Source organism: Adiantum capillus-veneris, chromosome 1, assembly GCF_014529385.1.
Source record: "Adiantum capillus-veneris isolate H3 chromosome 1, ASM1452938v2, whole genome shotgun sequence".
Lineage (NCBI taxonomy): Eukaryota > Viridiplantae > Streptophyta > Polypodiopsida > Polypodiales > Pteridaceae > Adiantum > Adiantum capillus-veneris.
This window is the reverse complement of record NC_140931.1, coordinates 106173173-106188162: the sequence shown is the minus strand read 5'-3', so window position 1 is coordinate 106188162 and position 14990 is coordinate 106173173. Positions and strand designations below refer to the sequence as shown.

Here is a 14990-nt window from a genome sequence, read left to right as displayed (position 1 = left end):
GTGCAGACGAAGCTTCCCCAAAATGGGAGTAACGGGCTCTGAATGACCTGGGCATGCAAAACCTGCTTCCCCTGTCATACCCATCTCCTCTGCACGAATGCCCAACTTTGATGCCAATTCTAGTGATATGAAATTTGCACGGGCTCCTGGATCAAAGAAAACCAGCACTGTCTGGTCTCTAACTTTGCCCCAAGCTCTGCACAGCTCCGTGGCATCTGTGTTTGGCTGGTCTCCAACTAAATCTGGAACAAGTCCTACACTTGGCTTTGGCTTCTTCCCTTTATGGTCTGACTTGTCATCCTTATCCTATGACTTCTTCTATGGGCATTCATTTGCAAAATGTCCGTCTTGTTCACAAATGTAGCATTTCTTAGACTCCCTAAGAGCTTTCCGTTCTTCAAAAGTTTTGCCAGAAAAATGCCTCTTTTGTCCTTGTCCTCGTCTCGAAGAAGACTTAGACTGTTTCTTGAACATATCACCTTCTTCAGTGGAGGGATTCTTTGTGGGAGGCTCAGAAGGCTTTGCTGCAACATTGCCCTTGGCTGAAAACTGTTTGCCCTGGGACCCTTTCTTGTGGCTATTAAATCCATCGGAATCTCCCTTCGATAGATTGCTGGCCACTCTTGCATTCTCTATCAACTGAAACATATTCATGACAGTAGTCTTTGTGCAATAGTCCCTGATTTTCTTGGGCAATCCGCAACAGTACTTCTCAATTTGTTCTGACAATGGCACAAACCTATAAGAGGTGACTGGCAACAGTGCGGCCCAAAATTATTTATTGTACTCTTCCAGATTCGCACACTGTTTAGCATTCAACTCGTGCCATTCTGCCATCATATCCACTTCAAAAGTGTTTGTCAACCATGCAGGCGCAAAAAGCTGTTTGAATTGGACCCACGTTGTTGGGGCTTGACCCTGGTTCAACAATGCGGTCCACCATTGGAGCGCATTCCCTTGCAAGAAAGTGGCAGCCTTGCGTATCTTTGAAGATTCCGTGAAGTTTCCTCCAGCATAAGCTGCATCGAACTGTTGTATGAAGGTCAAAGCCTTCAATTGATCCTCAGTTCCGCTGAAAGTTTCAAACTTCACTCCCTGCCCACCTTCCTTGTAATCCTTAAGCTGACTCAAAGAAGCCACATTATCATAAACAGGTGCCTGTAACAGTGGTGCTCCATGATTGTTCATTCGAGCACTCGCATCAACTGTTTTACCTGTCATATCTACATTTTGTACGTATGGCTGCGAAAAACCAGCCATACCAAATTGTGTTCCAGGCACTAGAAACTGACCGTAGGCACCCTGAAAACCTGGTTGGACACCCATGTTCGCGTACATAGGGTTACCCATGCCTGTTTGCATTGTCCCGAACACATTCCCTAGCATATAACCTGTGGAAGGTCCAGCCATAGCTTGAAACACTGAACCACCTCCAAAATAACCAGGATAAGTATTAGGTAATGGAAGGGACTGACGCATAGTGTCACCAGCGTGTGACTACTATCTATCCTTTTTGTTGATTTCTTTTTTATTATCTATTTACTTTCACTTTTTGGAAACACCCCTCGGGAAATCTAACTGCCCTGCATTGCATAGCTAGTGTGGAACTGCCTAGAGGGAGTCCAGGCTTGAGGGCAAGAGAGCACTAAGGTTGGACAAAGACTATGGTTAGCCAAAGTGGGGTCATTGACTAGCCAAAGTGGAATCCTTTGCTACAGAGGCTACATTTCAATTCTGGGTGTGGTTGCAGTGTACAAAGAGGGTCGGATGACCTAGAAAGATACAATGGCAACATCTCCTAAAATTTAGGGAACTTCTATTTTGGGACCTGAAAATGTGTTTGTGTCATTACCTCCGGAATGACAAGGGGAACATTTTCTTACTCTGCCGTGAAGTCAACTGGACAACCGGTTGGGAGATTTTTAGGCGGCAACCCCGAAACGGAAAAATGCTTATAAATGTGCCAAGTGGCACCTTCTGGTGCACTTTCCTCATGCAAGAGAAGGGGGCGCTGAATTTTAAGCTGGGAGAGGCTCATTTTCAGCCTGTCACAGGTTAAGAGCTATGGAGTGCTTGCTTTCCCTCCTATGTACAGTGCGGTGCTAGGAGTGATGCCCTGCACGCTACGCACTGCCCTCTCTCTCCTCTATGGCAGTATGTTATGCCCCACTAGTGGGCTCTTCATTTGACCAATGTACAGTTGTGTGGGTTCATGCGCGATTGCCGAGGCAAGAGCCTCTTGCACAGGTACTGGATTAGCTAGTAGCTAATCCCCCCGCAGGTACAGGTGAATTCGGAGAGGTTTCACGCCAAAAATCTCGTCCGATTCAAAGGGCAAGTAGCCCTACAGGTGCGGGAGCTCGAGGACTTGCTACGGATGCGACTGGCACGCGAAACGGAGGCCGAAACAGTAAATTACAGCCTGCTGTGTATTTTTGCAGGTTTAGGGTTTTTGCACTGAACGGACCCTAATACCCCCAGGAGGTTCGGGGACACGAGGGGACCGCTGTACAGGTGATCTGGCGCATTTTCAGGGCTGAAAACAGAGAATTCAGCGTGCTGCATATTCTCGCCAGGTTTTGCAAAGTGCCCGTATGCGTCGGAAAAGTCAGTCAATGCGTGGGAATACTGACTGTGAAGGGTCCTAGTACAGTTATGCTGCCGAAATCGGGCCGGAACAGTTGAAATTCAGCCAAGTGTGTGCGGAGCAACTTGTAGGGATCCACAGCGTTCATTCCCTCTTTTGAACAATAAAGAAATACCGAAAGGGGCGCCTAAGTTAGGGGCCAATCTGGTGTCGGTCTACTCATACAGGTGCAATCTAGCAACCTGTATCCCTCTCCCCTTTGTTGTGTCTTGAAAGTACAGGTAAAGTGGACGACAAATTAAATGGGTGAAAGCTAAATCAAGGTTTAAAGTAAAGTCTACCGCCCTTTTTGGATTGAACAGGCCGATTTCACATAGCGTGTTCATTACTCCCTTGACCATTCACAAACGGTTCCTGTCCAGCTAAAGCAAGTTGCTTTGGATCATTGGACACGGCTAGTTGCTCAACCACATGGGCTTTTTCCCTCGAGCATCATGAGTCCTCTGCACATTGGAAATCTCCTTTTCCTGCAACGGCTCAGTCGTGCCCTGTGTAGGAGGCCGAAAACCCTGTGTCGGAGCCTATAAGAACTCCTGCATCCTTGGGTTGTTAGCCAACTGCTGAAACATGTCCATGCAGCAACGCAGTTGAGTTCTAAACAACATGTCCTCTTCTTGAAGAGTTGAAGGAACTTTCTCTGTGCCATGTGAGGAAGATCCCTCTTCAGGTACTTCGTCTCTCTTCTCTGCCATATCGACAAGCTCTGTGTTGCTTTCACCCACAACAATCCACGCTGCACTTTTTGAAGAAAAAGTGACTATCACGTCGATGGAACCATATAACCGGCATGTACAACGTAGATGGCGGTACTATTTCAATTACCTGTTAACTTTACACAGAGGACTGAGAAGGAAAGAGAACACAGTTGCGTCCAGTGACTAGAATGCCACTACGCACACGAGACCGACACCCTGTAGGCCCCAAAGACTGGCGCCCCTTTCGGTATTTCTTTATTCAAATTAAGGTAGACGATCCGACCACTTCGCACAAGCTTTCACAAAGCTGTCCAAACCTGGCGAGGGCTGAAAACGCAGGTTTTCGACCGGATTCCGACAGCATAACGGCGCAAAAACCCCTGTAGGTCAAAAACACCTGTCTAGGACGGATTCCCTCGCTATCTGGAAGCTTTCTGGTGAGCTGTCACAAAAATTCAGCAGGCTGTAATTCCCTGTTTTTCACTGCCGGGTGCCCAAAAGCCTGTACACGCATCCCAACGCTCTCACAAGGCTCCCCCGGTGTTACCTTGCAGTTTAGGTGCGAAACCCTAAACCTGCAGAAAAACACAGCAGGCTGTAATTCGCTGTTTCGGATCGTTTTTAGCGGAGCGAACACGCCTACGCGTGTCCCAAGGGCTCCCGCACACAATGGGACAGTTCCCCTGTGAATTGGACGAGTTTTCACGCGTGAACACTCTCCGAACTCGCAATTTCTCACGATGGAACTGTGCGTACATGTGGGGGATTAGCAATTACCTAATCCAGTTCCTATTCAGAAGGCTCTTGCCTTGGCAAACGCACATAAACCCCCAGAACTGTACATGTTCAACTGAGTAGCCCAACTAGTGGGGCATTACCATATGTGCCAAAAGGGAGAGAGAGAGAGATGCACAAGAGAAAATCATCGCGCTACATGAGACAAAGGAGAAGGCAAGCTTTCCATTAAAGCTGTAGACCTGCACCCACTACTCACACACACACTCTAGCTCACTTATGAGTCAAATCAGCCTCCTCTCTCAAATTGGGCGCCCCCTCTTGCTAAAGGAAGTGGAAAACTGCACCAGGAGCCGCCATGTGTCCAGTTTGCCCCTTTTGAGTTAATTCTCTAGTTCCCACTGACTTATAAAGTTGTAAGTGACTTTCCGAGTGGCCCAGATTTCATTTGGCGCACACAGGCTTCCATACTCATCAGAATTCAGTGCTAACTGGCCCGACCAGTCCCAGACTGACCGACCCAAACTCCCGCTGTGAGAAACCTATTCGGCCGCAACCGTTTCACACTGGCCATGCAATGTCCACTTGCACCTTTTCAAGGGTTCCGAGGAAAACAAGTAAAAATAAAAATAAATAAAAATATCTAGTACTTATTTACGAAAGGCAACAGGAAAAATACACCTCCTGGTGACAGAATCTATCGAATCGTCTTATGGGGAATCTGTGGACCTCGACTCGAAAACCAAGATCGATTCTTGGTGATTGATCCAATCTACAACGAGGTTAGCTTCGCTAGAAAAAGCATCAATTAACACATCATCCTTGTGAACAATCACATCATCTTCATGCAATTCATCATGCTTGTCTTTTTCATCCAAATCATCATGCAAATCATTATCGATCAAATCATCATGCTTCTCATAATCATGCAAATCCTGTGTGTCATGCTGTGGAGAAAACAGATTGAGAGAATCTCCTTATCCCGTATCCTTTCAACCTTGTCCTGCATATTAACAATGAGAGATGGAGAAGGAGCAATGTCCTCTCCATGAACGACAATTGGAGAATCACTGTCGGCATTGAGAGTTATAATGTTAGCCGTAAATTTCATGAGAGCGTTCATTATCACAAAACCATCGAATGCCCAAAATCATATCACATCCTGAGAAAGGAGAAACAACAAATCTTCTAGTGAAGGCAGTCTGTTGAATTGCAAACAACACATCAAGGCACTCCTCCGTGATGAGAGCGTCCATACCAGGACGAAAGCCAGAGACCTCGATAGGAGATCTCGGACTAACTTCGAGGCAGGCTCTCTCAACAAGAGAGGAACTGATCACATCATGCATACTACCTGGGTCAAACAATATGACAAAACGGTGCCCCGACGTACAACCATAACATTTAATGAGAGAATCATCAATGGAAGGGTCCTGAGAAACTTTGGGCACAATCGTGTTATCATTCATTGCATTGACAGATGTAGTGGGTGTTGTGGGTTCTTTAGATTCATTCGATTCAAACTTAGGACATGTTCTTTTTAGGTGACCCTTAATGTGACAATGAAAACAACGACCTTCCTTAGAATAAGTGCTTTGTTCTTCCGACGTGATGTATCCTCCTACAATTCCTGTGCTACCTTTTCATCTGGAGTAAGCAGTTGTGTTAGCCTTACCCTTAGATTCATTGGAAGAATTCTTTGATGAGAAACTGTTGGAAGATTGGTTAGAAGAGTTATCATTCTTACCATTCTTACGTTCTGAGAAGTCTGTGAGGTACTTGTGGAAGTCTTGTTCTCCTTAGGCTTTCCCTTGTTGTGCTTCATCTACTGTGCGAGAGCAATCGCTACCGCCTTGTTGAGATCGATTGGATCGAGTACCTCGACATCGTACTTGATATACTCGTCCAATCCAAAGAGAAAAACCTCTTTGCACTCATCATCCGACATGCGTAATTGGGTACCTAGCTGCAAAACACGATTAGAAAAAGACATAACCGGCATATCATTTTGCTTGAGAGCGTGCCAATCGTCCTTCAATCGTGCGAGATACTAAGGTGGCATAAACCGCGCCTTGAGCTTGTCTTGGAAATCAGCCCAACTAAGAGAGGGGTGTGAAATCGTCGGCTGCCTCTAGGTGCGCGGCTAGCTGTGCCTCTTGCCATGCGTGGTACCAATTAATGGCATCACCGGCAAGGTACATAGCTACGGTCAAAACTTTGCTATTTCCTGTCTTCTTAGTTGTCGCAAAATAAGCATTAAATTGATGCAACCAAGAATGAATAACTGTAGCATCCATCTTACCATCATACTTACTGAAAGTCAACTTTTCTGTGACTGGATGGTTGGAATCCGCGACGTGGCTTGCGCCACTTGACGAACTCCCACGATCTTTGGGTGGTTCGGTCTTCGAGGCTAGGATGTGGGAAATAAATTCTTGATGACGAATCTCCCTTTGAGCCTCTCCTTCATCGCGCTCGCGTTCGAAAGCAAATCGATGTTCTTGTTTTGCGGCAAGAGCAATGCGCTCACATTCCTAAGCAAGTCAATTTTCTTCTTGTTTTGCGGCAAGAGCAATGCGCTCACGTTCCTGAGCAAGGCGCTCACAGTCCTGAGCAAGGCGACTTGCTTCTTGTCTATCCATCATGGCCATCATCTGCTTGACCATTGCCTCCATAGGGTTTGGTGCACTTGGTAGCGTAGATGGCGAAGGGGGAGGGTTGAAGAAATCATCTCCGGGTGGGGACGAGTCTTCGTCGCCTCTCTCGTTCTCATTACCTGTATGCGAAGTATCCATTCTGCTTCGGGTAACGACCATGCACTATGATCTTGGGGTCTTATGCTCGCGAGGAACTTGGATTCTTGAGGGTCTTGAGGTTCTTGAGGTCCTTGATTCGTGAGAATCTTAGGTTCTTTAGGATCTTGAGGTTCTTGAGTCTTGAGGATCTTGGGTTCTTGAGGTTTTCTTTCGCTTGCAAATCGCGTTGGAGAAGGATCTTCTCTTCACCCAAGTTCTACCCTTTTCTGCGAGCGCACCCCTTGGCGGCCTTGCGCTCACACCAAGGTTGCTTTTTCCCACCTCACGTCAATTGGCCGGCCACTAAGTGCACGGTCCGCTCTCAATGAGTGAAAAGAGACACAAGGGGAGGCTGGACAAGCCCTTCTTTCTTGGGATTCCTGTCACTCTTCAACAAAACACGATTAGGAATCGCCACGCCCAAGTAAACTTGGGTTCGTGCAACCGCAACAAGCAAAAAAAAATCTTGTGGTTCTTTCCTTGAGTAATGCAGAACACTTCCAAAGCTCTGATACCAATGTAAGGTGCAGCGGAATGAATGTTGTATTTTCTCAAGATTAGTGATCTTTATTGCTTAAGGTTCCTTTTAGTTCTTAGAGAAAGAGAGAGCTTTCCGTCTTGTGGAGAATGCTATGATCACGAACAAAGTGAGTGGATATTGTGCGTGCAAGTGAATGAGACTGAGAGAAGGAAAGAGAAGAGATACGACACCCGAGAGGTTGTAAAACCCTCCTCCGAAGGCCCCACTCGTCGGCGAGAGTGGTCTACGTTGATTGCACAACAAAGGTGTACAATGCGAATGCAATGGACTGATGCAACTTGGACTATGCTGATGACGACGACGGTGGAGATGACGACGACTTAGGGCTGAAAAACTGTGGTCTTCTATCTGCTGAATTTCTTGGACTGTTTCGGGGCCGAAATGGATTGCTTTACTGCTGTCTTAAGGGCTGAAAATGATGACTTGTTCGGGGTTCCTGCCGAGGGTGAAAACGCTGATGTGCTTGCACCATAAAGCTGCGTCTTCAGGCTAATTTGTACCTGCTGAAAAAACGCTAGCATATGCTGCGTTTTCCTTGCTGAAAATTGATATAAAAACGCTGAGTTTCTAGGTCAGAAGACTGCGAAAGAAAGGGTTGAACATCTGCTGGGCCAAAAAACTAGAAATGGCAGAAATCGTTTCAGTTATGTTGCTGGTCTGCAATCCCAAAAACACTGGTCCCTTTGGGGTTGTTGCTGCAGGTCAAAAAACGCTAAGGGCTGAGGCCTGTGGGTCGCGAAAACGCCAGAGAATGGCACTTGATGGCGATGCTGGATGCTGTGGGGAAAACGCCAGGGATGGGTGATGTGGCAAGGTTAAGTGCTGGAAATTGCCCGGCGAGGATGGGGATCCAAAAACGCTGGGGTGTTGGGGGGTACTGCTGAGAAGTTGCTTGTTGAGCGGGAAGCTCCTGCTGTCTCTTCTGCCAGAAAGTGCTAACTTGGGTTTGCTTATATATTAACTTAGCAAAATTGCCCTACCTACTTTTGTTGGAAAGTCACTTAAAAATAATAAGTGAAAATAACCAAAAGTAGGAAAATAGGCTAAATGCACTGGAAAATTCCCCTGACTGAATCTGTTGGGTTCTGAAGGGAATACTGATGATCATGTTGTGTGCAACCGGAGGATATGCATCTATTCTAAGTGACTGGGCATGCACGGTCTACGAATAGACTCACAAAAGTGCCAGATCACTGCTAATCTAGACTTGACTGAACTGACTGAACCTTGCTGTGGTGTAGCTTGTCCACGGACACATAGGGTTGGGATGTGTCACATGACACACTCCCGTGCCAATTTAGCTCATTGCTTTGCTTATCGTGGCTCTAGAGATGCAATGAAGGTCTCATCTGCTATTGCTTAGATGGCCTTCACATAGGCCTTCCAAAATGGAGGACCATCTACATTTAAAGGCCCTATATAGTAAAGGAATCCCATAGGGCAACCGCTAGCAAGTTGGTGGGTAGATAAGGACAAAATGTGAAATTGTGATTGTATGTGGAAAGGCCCTCTACATTAGAGGTCTTCTAGGATGTGCATCATATTTAATGCGGTGGGGAAGGTGTATAAGAAAGCATTTTCTTACTTGGAAGGCCCTATGAAACCACCAATATCTGGTGTATATGGCTGCCCTCTTCTAAGCCTACTTGTCCTGACAGAAATTTCAAAGACCTGTGTGGCGGTAGATTCAACTTCGCTCATTCCAAACAAACATAAATTCTTATTGATAGCATTGATTTTAGCTAGTGAGGAGGCAACCGTCATCAGACAACACCTCAGGGAGGAAAAAAAAAGCTAACCTGCATTGGGACCAATCCGTTGGGCGTACTGAGAGGTGCCATAGAAGTCTGCGCGGCCAGGAATGTAGCTAGAGGGATCTGCAAGAGGCTCGAAAGAAACGGCAGGTGTGGAGTACGCACGAACGCTGCAACAAGCTTTCCGCTGATGCAGTTGGGGAAGTAGTAGAGGCCGTGGTACAGAGGGACATACTCTTGGAAGTAGACCTTTGCAGGTGAGTATCTCAAGCTCCACCTTCATGCCCACTCTACACTTCTTCATACCACACCGCGAGGTGTCTATGGCAACCTTGCCGCTAGTAACCTGGCTCCCAGTCCCAGCTACAGCAGCCATTCTGCCTTGCCGTGATCAATCACTCGTTCGCACTAAATATCTTGAACATCTAGCCTATTATTTTTGGCCTGCCTAGGTTTCTTTTGCCCTATCTAACTAGTAGTGCACTAGAAGTGTCATAGAGTCAGCAAGGATGGGTGTGGCATGACGGGGCGGGGAGGAGGTGTGTGAGAGAGAGAGTCCGTCGTTTTAAGATGCATTTGGTGTTAATCACTTTTGTGCACATTCTAGTGATCATAATTAAGACACGTTGTTCACACCATCATAGGACAAGTGTGCAAGAGGGGGGATGGACACTATTCTCTCCTATTTTCATAATCACATAAAGACATGCCCTCCTTCTTGTTAACATGGGGAACTGATAGTGAGAAATGGGAATTTACCTTGCTCCTTGTGGACTAGCCGCTCCCTTGGGATACGAGCATCACGGTGGATGAGCAATATGGCATGGTTGTAACAGACACCAGAATCGGCACCAGTGTCTCATTGTTACTGGTCATGAGTTGCATACGCAGTAAAGTCGCAACAAAAAGAGTGTACCTTCATACATAGCAAGGCCAACATACTGTTACAAAGAAAAATCTCTCGCTCATACTAATGTAGGCATAAAATCTTGGGAGTGCAAAAGTATGTTTCACAATCAAGAGGGAGACATAGAGATGATTTTTTCACAAATGCAAGGGAGCATCTTGTAGGGTTGAGGCCTGTGAAACTTTTCTCAGCATTAGACTAGGAGCACCTATTGTACAAGGATCTCGTAAAATCTATGTTATTTCATTCCAGTATTGGGGTGTACTTGCTAGAGCATAGGTATGCTACCCAGATAGCACAAAAGAGCCATGTGTTAGAGGAAGATGGCCTTAATATAGGCCTCACATCTACTTTAGTGAATGAAAGCATTGAGATATGATGATATGCAAAATGTAATTGTAAACACTGAAGTATGTACTATAAGGTGTATCTTGTATTTTATATTTTGTGCAACCTTGGAGTGTGTCATAAACTTGTAACAATTTCTTGCAATTTACATTTACACCCTTAGTCTTAGCCATGCATTGATACTTAGAACTTGTCGTTAAACATGTTGGTAAAGACAAATGGATATAAATGGAATGTTTCTCATTACATCACATCAGTTGAATTAAACATAAAAGCTTATTTCCTTTGCATAAAAGCAATAGCTATCAAAATGTTTTTGCACTACCTATGTTTGATAGTATTTATTTAGTCTTTGAATCTTTTTCCCCACAGATAAAGTGGGCGTTCTCATTAGCACAAGCATATTATGCACTTGCCTGTTCTCAAACCAACATGAATACTCTCTTCATGTACTTTACCAATCTTTGATGAACTCACTTCCACCACTAGAAGCCCAAACCCGGTTCCTAACATACAAAATTTCTTCCATGTTCTTGTTACGATATTGTCCCCCTCTCCAGTGATAGACTTGGAATGCTTGGGAAATCACCATATTGATGTGGTTTAGCCTAATCAATAAAATTAGGGGATAGCTACACTTGTTTATACTTGATTGTTGTTCTTTTGGTTAGTGATTTAACTAATGTGTGAATGTATCATTTGTAGATTGGATTTGAAAGATGTTTGTGGAGCCATCTTACACTTTTGCTACAATTTTCGTTATGGTTGCCACCAAATAAATTAAGTTTGTATATAGCTTAGATTGGAATAAGTTAGTTTAGAATAATGTTCATGGGAAATATCTCTTGTAAAATATAGACGAGAATGTCATGCTTGTCAAGAGGGGCCTAAAATTGGCACAAGTTACCTTTAATCAAATACTTTCAAATACCCAATTCTTATGCCATGCACTTTGGGAGCTAGGATCCAGGCCAATATTGTGAAGATTCTCTCCTCTCCTCTCTATTCTATGTGTTTATGCTATTGATATTCTTTAAATCAATATAATATTCTTAATCTAGTATTCTCTCAAAGTTTGATTGTTTGTGTCTAGCATGTCTTACATCTAATTTGGAAAGCATGAAAGAGAAGCTTGATTGTGTGTAGAGTTTCCATGATCTAGTCAAGCATTGATTCTCCCCTCCAATCCAACAACAATGGTATCGAGACTTGATCAAAGCAATTGGCAATGAAACAGTTCAAATGCTTGAAGACAAAGCTTAATTGATCGAGTTTGTAAAACCAAATTCCGATTAGTTCTAATTGGATTTACAATCTCCAAATTCTTGTGATTATCGACCAAAAATTCCATTTTTGATGCTTTCTAAATTTTAAGCTCATGAAGAAGAAGTTGAACAAGAGAAATTAATCAAAGAAAAATAAAAAAATCCCAAGTTTGACAAGCTTTGAAGCTCCTACGACTCAATTCGGGGGATAAACGGTTGAGGTTAACACAAGAAGCATGAGGAGGATCAAGAGAATTTGAAGAAGAAGCTAAAGAATCCACTAAGTTGTACCCATACTTCCCCAAAGAATCTCCATCAAAATTCTCAGTACCACATGAAATCATCTACTGAGAAGAAAAATAAAAAAGTTCAACATTTTGATCTATTGTGTGGGAACAACTCTTGCACATAAAGAGCCTTTGTTGTCGACTTCACCAAAACCCACTAGCTGGCTCCACAACTCCCTCTTCTGTTGTCTGGCCCAAGGAGGCCTCTACAAATTGTCATCTTCTCTTCCTTACCATGCCACCATCCCTCTCTTCTACTTGCAATCGGTTGTCTTCTTCCCAAAGTTTTCACCTATTTTTAACCAAAGTGACATTGACCATAGCTTATGGTTTTGTGGCCCCTTACAATTTATAGCACCCATTCCCATTAAAGCTTTAAAAGGTTGGCCTCCAGACTAAGGCTTTGAAATTTGGGATCCAAAGTGACTCCCAAGTCTCGACCGTTGCAACTTCGGGCAAGGGAAAAAAACCAAAATTTCATATTTTGAAATTATTGCAAGGCAAAACACAAAGGTTGGACAAGGTTGGAATTGAAAAAATGAAAATGCTTGAGAAGCCATAATTGGCTTGTCAACTAGCTACCACTATTAGTTCTCATCATTCGAAAAGTGGAGGAAAAATTAATGGATGCCATGGATTTGAACACACTTCAAAGGTATATAGACTACACCTCCCATCTTTTGCTATCGACAGGCTACGACGCACTTACAGACATTAATTTTTCAGCTCATAAGTAACTTTCTCATGTTATTTTGTACTTGAAATTCCTAGTTTTCTCATTACTTTCTACATTATGGTGCATTTACCATTGCCACCTTTGATTTGTGAGCAAATATTGCATTTACAACAACATTTGGCATATAGACGTATCAAATTGGAATGCATGCACATAAGCATGAAAAGAAGAAGAAAAATAATAATTGGCTGCAAAGCCTTAAATTCTTTTAGAGATTTTGGCGGTACCAAGGAAGCAAGCACAAAACTTGCATGGATTAGCCAATTGGATGATTATTTTCATAATCCATATCTTTTGGAATGATATAGCGTGAAATGTGTTGCTAATCATTTTACTAATAGTGCTGCTTTTCATGAAACAACATCACACACATGCCATACATTTTAGATGCTATTCAAATGCCAAATTCTAATTGCACCATACAAATTTGAAGCACGTTAGTAGGAGGACGTTGTCAGGGGATTGAGAGAGAGAGAGAGAGAGAGAGAGAGAGAGAGAGAGAGAGAGAGAGAGAGAGAGAAGGAGAACAACAGACACTGACAGCTCTAGTAATCACCATAATCATCAATGAATTGAGTAAAGCTTTAGGTACAACTTAATCGATAGCCAAGGCGGGCTGTTAATAGCTCCGTCACTTAGATTAACTGAGAACTAAGAGTTTAAGCTCCCTCTACAAGATTGTGTGGGCCGTTAACAGTTCCTTGACTTATCAATATGATTAACACAATTTAAGATAATGATGGTGATGGAGTTCCATGTCGCTTTTCCTGTATCAATTGCCCTCAAGAAAACTCTCTCCTCTATTGTGGTCAAGAGCTCTCAAAACTCTCGTTCAATTGTAATTATTCTCCTAGACTTCAATTGTTGCAAGAGCTTTGCAAAAAGTTCTCTAAACTCCCTATGTCTTTGTGTCCCCTTGTTGGAAATAATTTGAACTCTCTTCGTCTCTGTCTCTAATTTCTTCTGCCACAACTGCCAACAATAAGCTCCAAACTTATCCTCTAAATATCTTGCTCTGATTGCCCTTGGTACTTCTTTGTCTTGCTTAGTTGAGAGATAGAGATCTCCTAGTTCCCTCCTCCCCTGGAACTTGCTTATCAAGCCTTCATGTGCTTCAACCTCCTTCTTGCCTCATGCCTTGAAAGCCTCGGGCTTCATCCTCTCACTTCCTTAGTCGAGATGAAGAGAGAGAGAGAGAGAGAGAGAGAGAGCATGGTCGAGAAAGAGAGAGCGCAAAGGAGATTCCTTTCTTCGAGCCGCTCCACTTCGTGCCCTTCCCTTCTTGCTCACCGAGGTAGAGAGAGAGAGAGAGAGAGAGAGAGAGAGAGAGAGAGAGAGAGAGAGAGAGAGAGAGAGAGATCATTTCTCCCCCCACCCCTTTGCTTCTTCTTCACCTCCCTTTCTTCTCTCTCTGATTCCTCCTCTCTATATTTCAGAGAGAGAGAGAGATCAAGAGCTTCAAACTCCGAGCCTTGGGGGGGGGGAGGGGGGGGGGGGGGGGGGGGGGGGGGGGGGAGAGAGAGAGAGAGAGAGAGAGAGAGAGAGAGAGAGAGAGAGAGAGAGAGAGAGAGAGAGAGAGAATGAGAGAGTAAGCCATGTCTTCCCCCTTCTCCCCTTCTCTCCTCTTGACCCGTTGATCTCATGCAATAGCCCTTTATGTTTTTCTTCTTCTAAAAATAGCCCCTTTTCTTCCTAAGCAGTGGCACCGTCGTTGTTGACATGGCACGGGAACAAGGCCAATGATGTGGCAGGCAGGTGGTGGAGTTGCGCGGAATCCGCCGCAAGCGGGACTGAATAGAATCACCCTAGCCTGCTCGTCATCTCTCACTTATGCGGCACCCTCATCTGATGCACAAGTTGGCCAGTGTGAGCCTCTCTTCCTCTCCCTGTGCCTCTACTCGTTGTCTGCCCACCATGCCCTTTCTTTCTTTTCCCCCATCCACACACATTACTCATTTAGGGCGGCCATTTCCTTGGTTGCCTTTGGGCGGCCTAGAGCAAGCTCATATGGGCAGCCACACCCTCCTTATACACCACATTGGACATATGTATATCGATCAAAGCATTTTCGAGACTCAAAATGTCCTCCTGAAGCCCTCGACTGGCAATATCATATCGTGAGTTTTATTGCCCATGTCATTGTTTTGAATACCGCCACAAGTTGACAAGATGCAAGTAGAGGTGATTGCTTTTTGAGAGAGGCCTTCGATTCGTATCTGCTTGAGCCATAGCCATAATGGGCATAATCTTGCACTGCGCTCCAAGAGACGACATCGTCAA

The 14990-nt window shown here is 44.5% G+C and overlaps 1 protein-coding gene across 1 annotated transcript in view; it reads right to left on the bottom strand.

Moving 5' to 3' along the window:
* Positions 1-9677, bottom strand: part of LOC147465317 (putative oxidoreductase C215.11c) — a 46558-nt gene extending 36881 nt beyond the window's left edge. The window contains exon 1 of the mRNA XM_086519368.1: positions 9213-9677. Within this exon, the coding sequence (XP_086375494.1) occupies positions 9213-9543 (331 nt within the window). The 5' untranslated portion in view covers positions 9544-9677. The remainder of the gene's footprint in view (positions 1-9212) is intronic.
* Positions 9678-14990: the final 5313 nt, after the last annotated feature.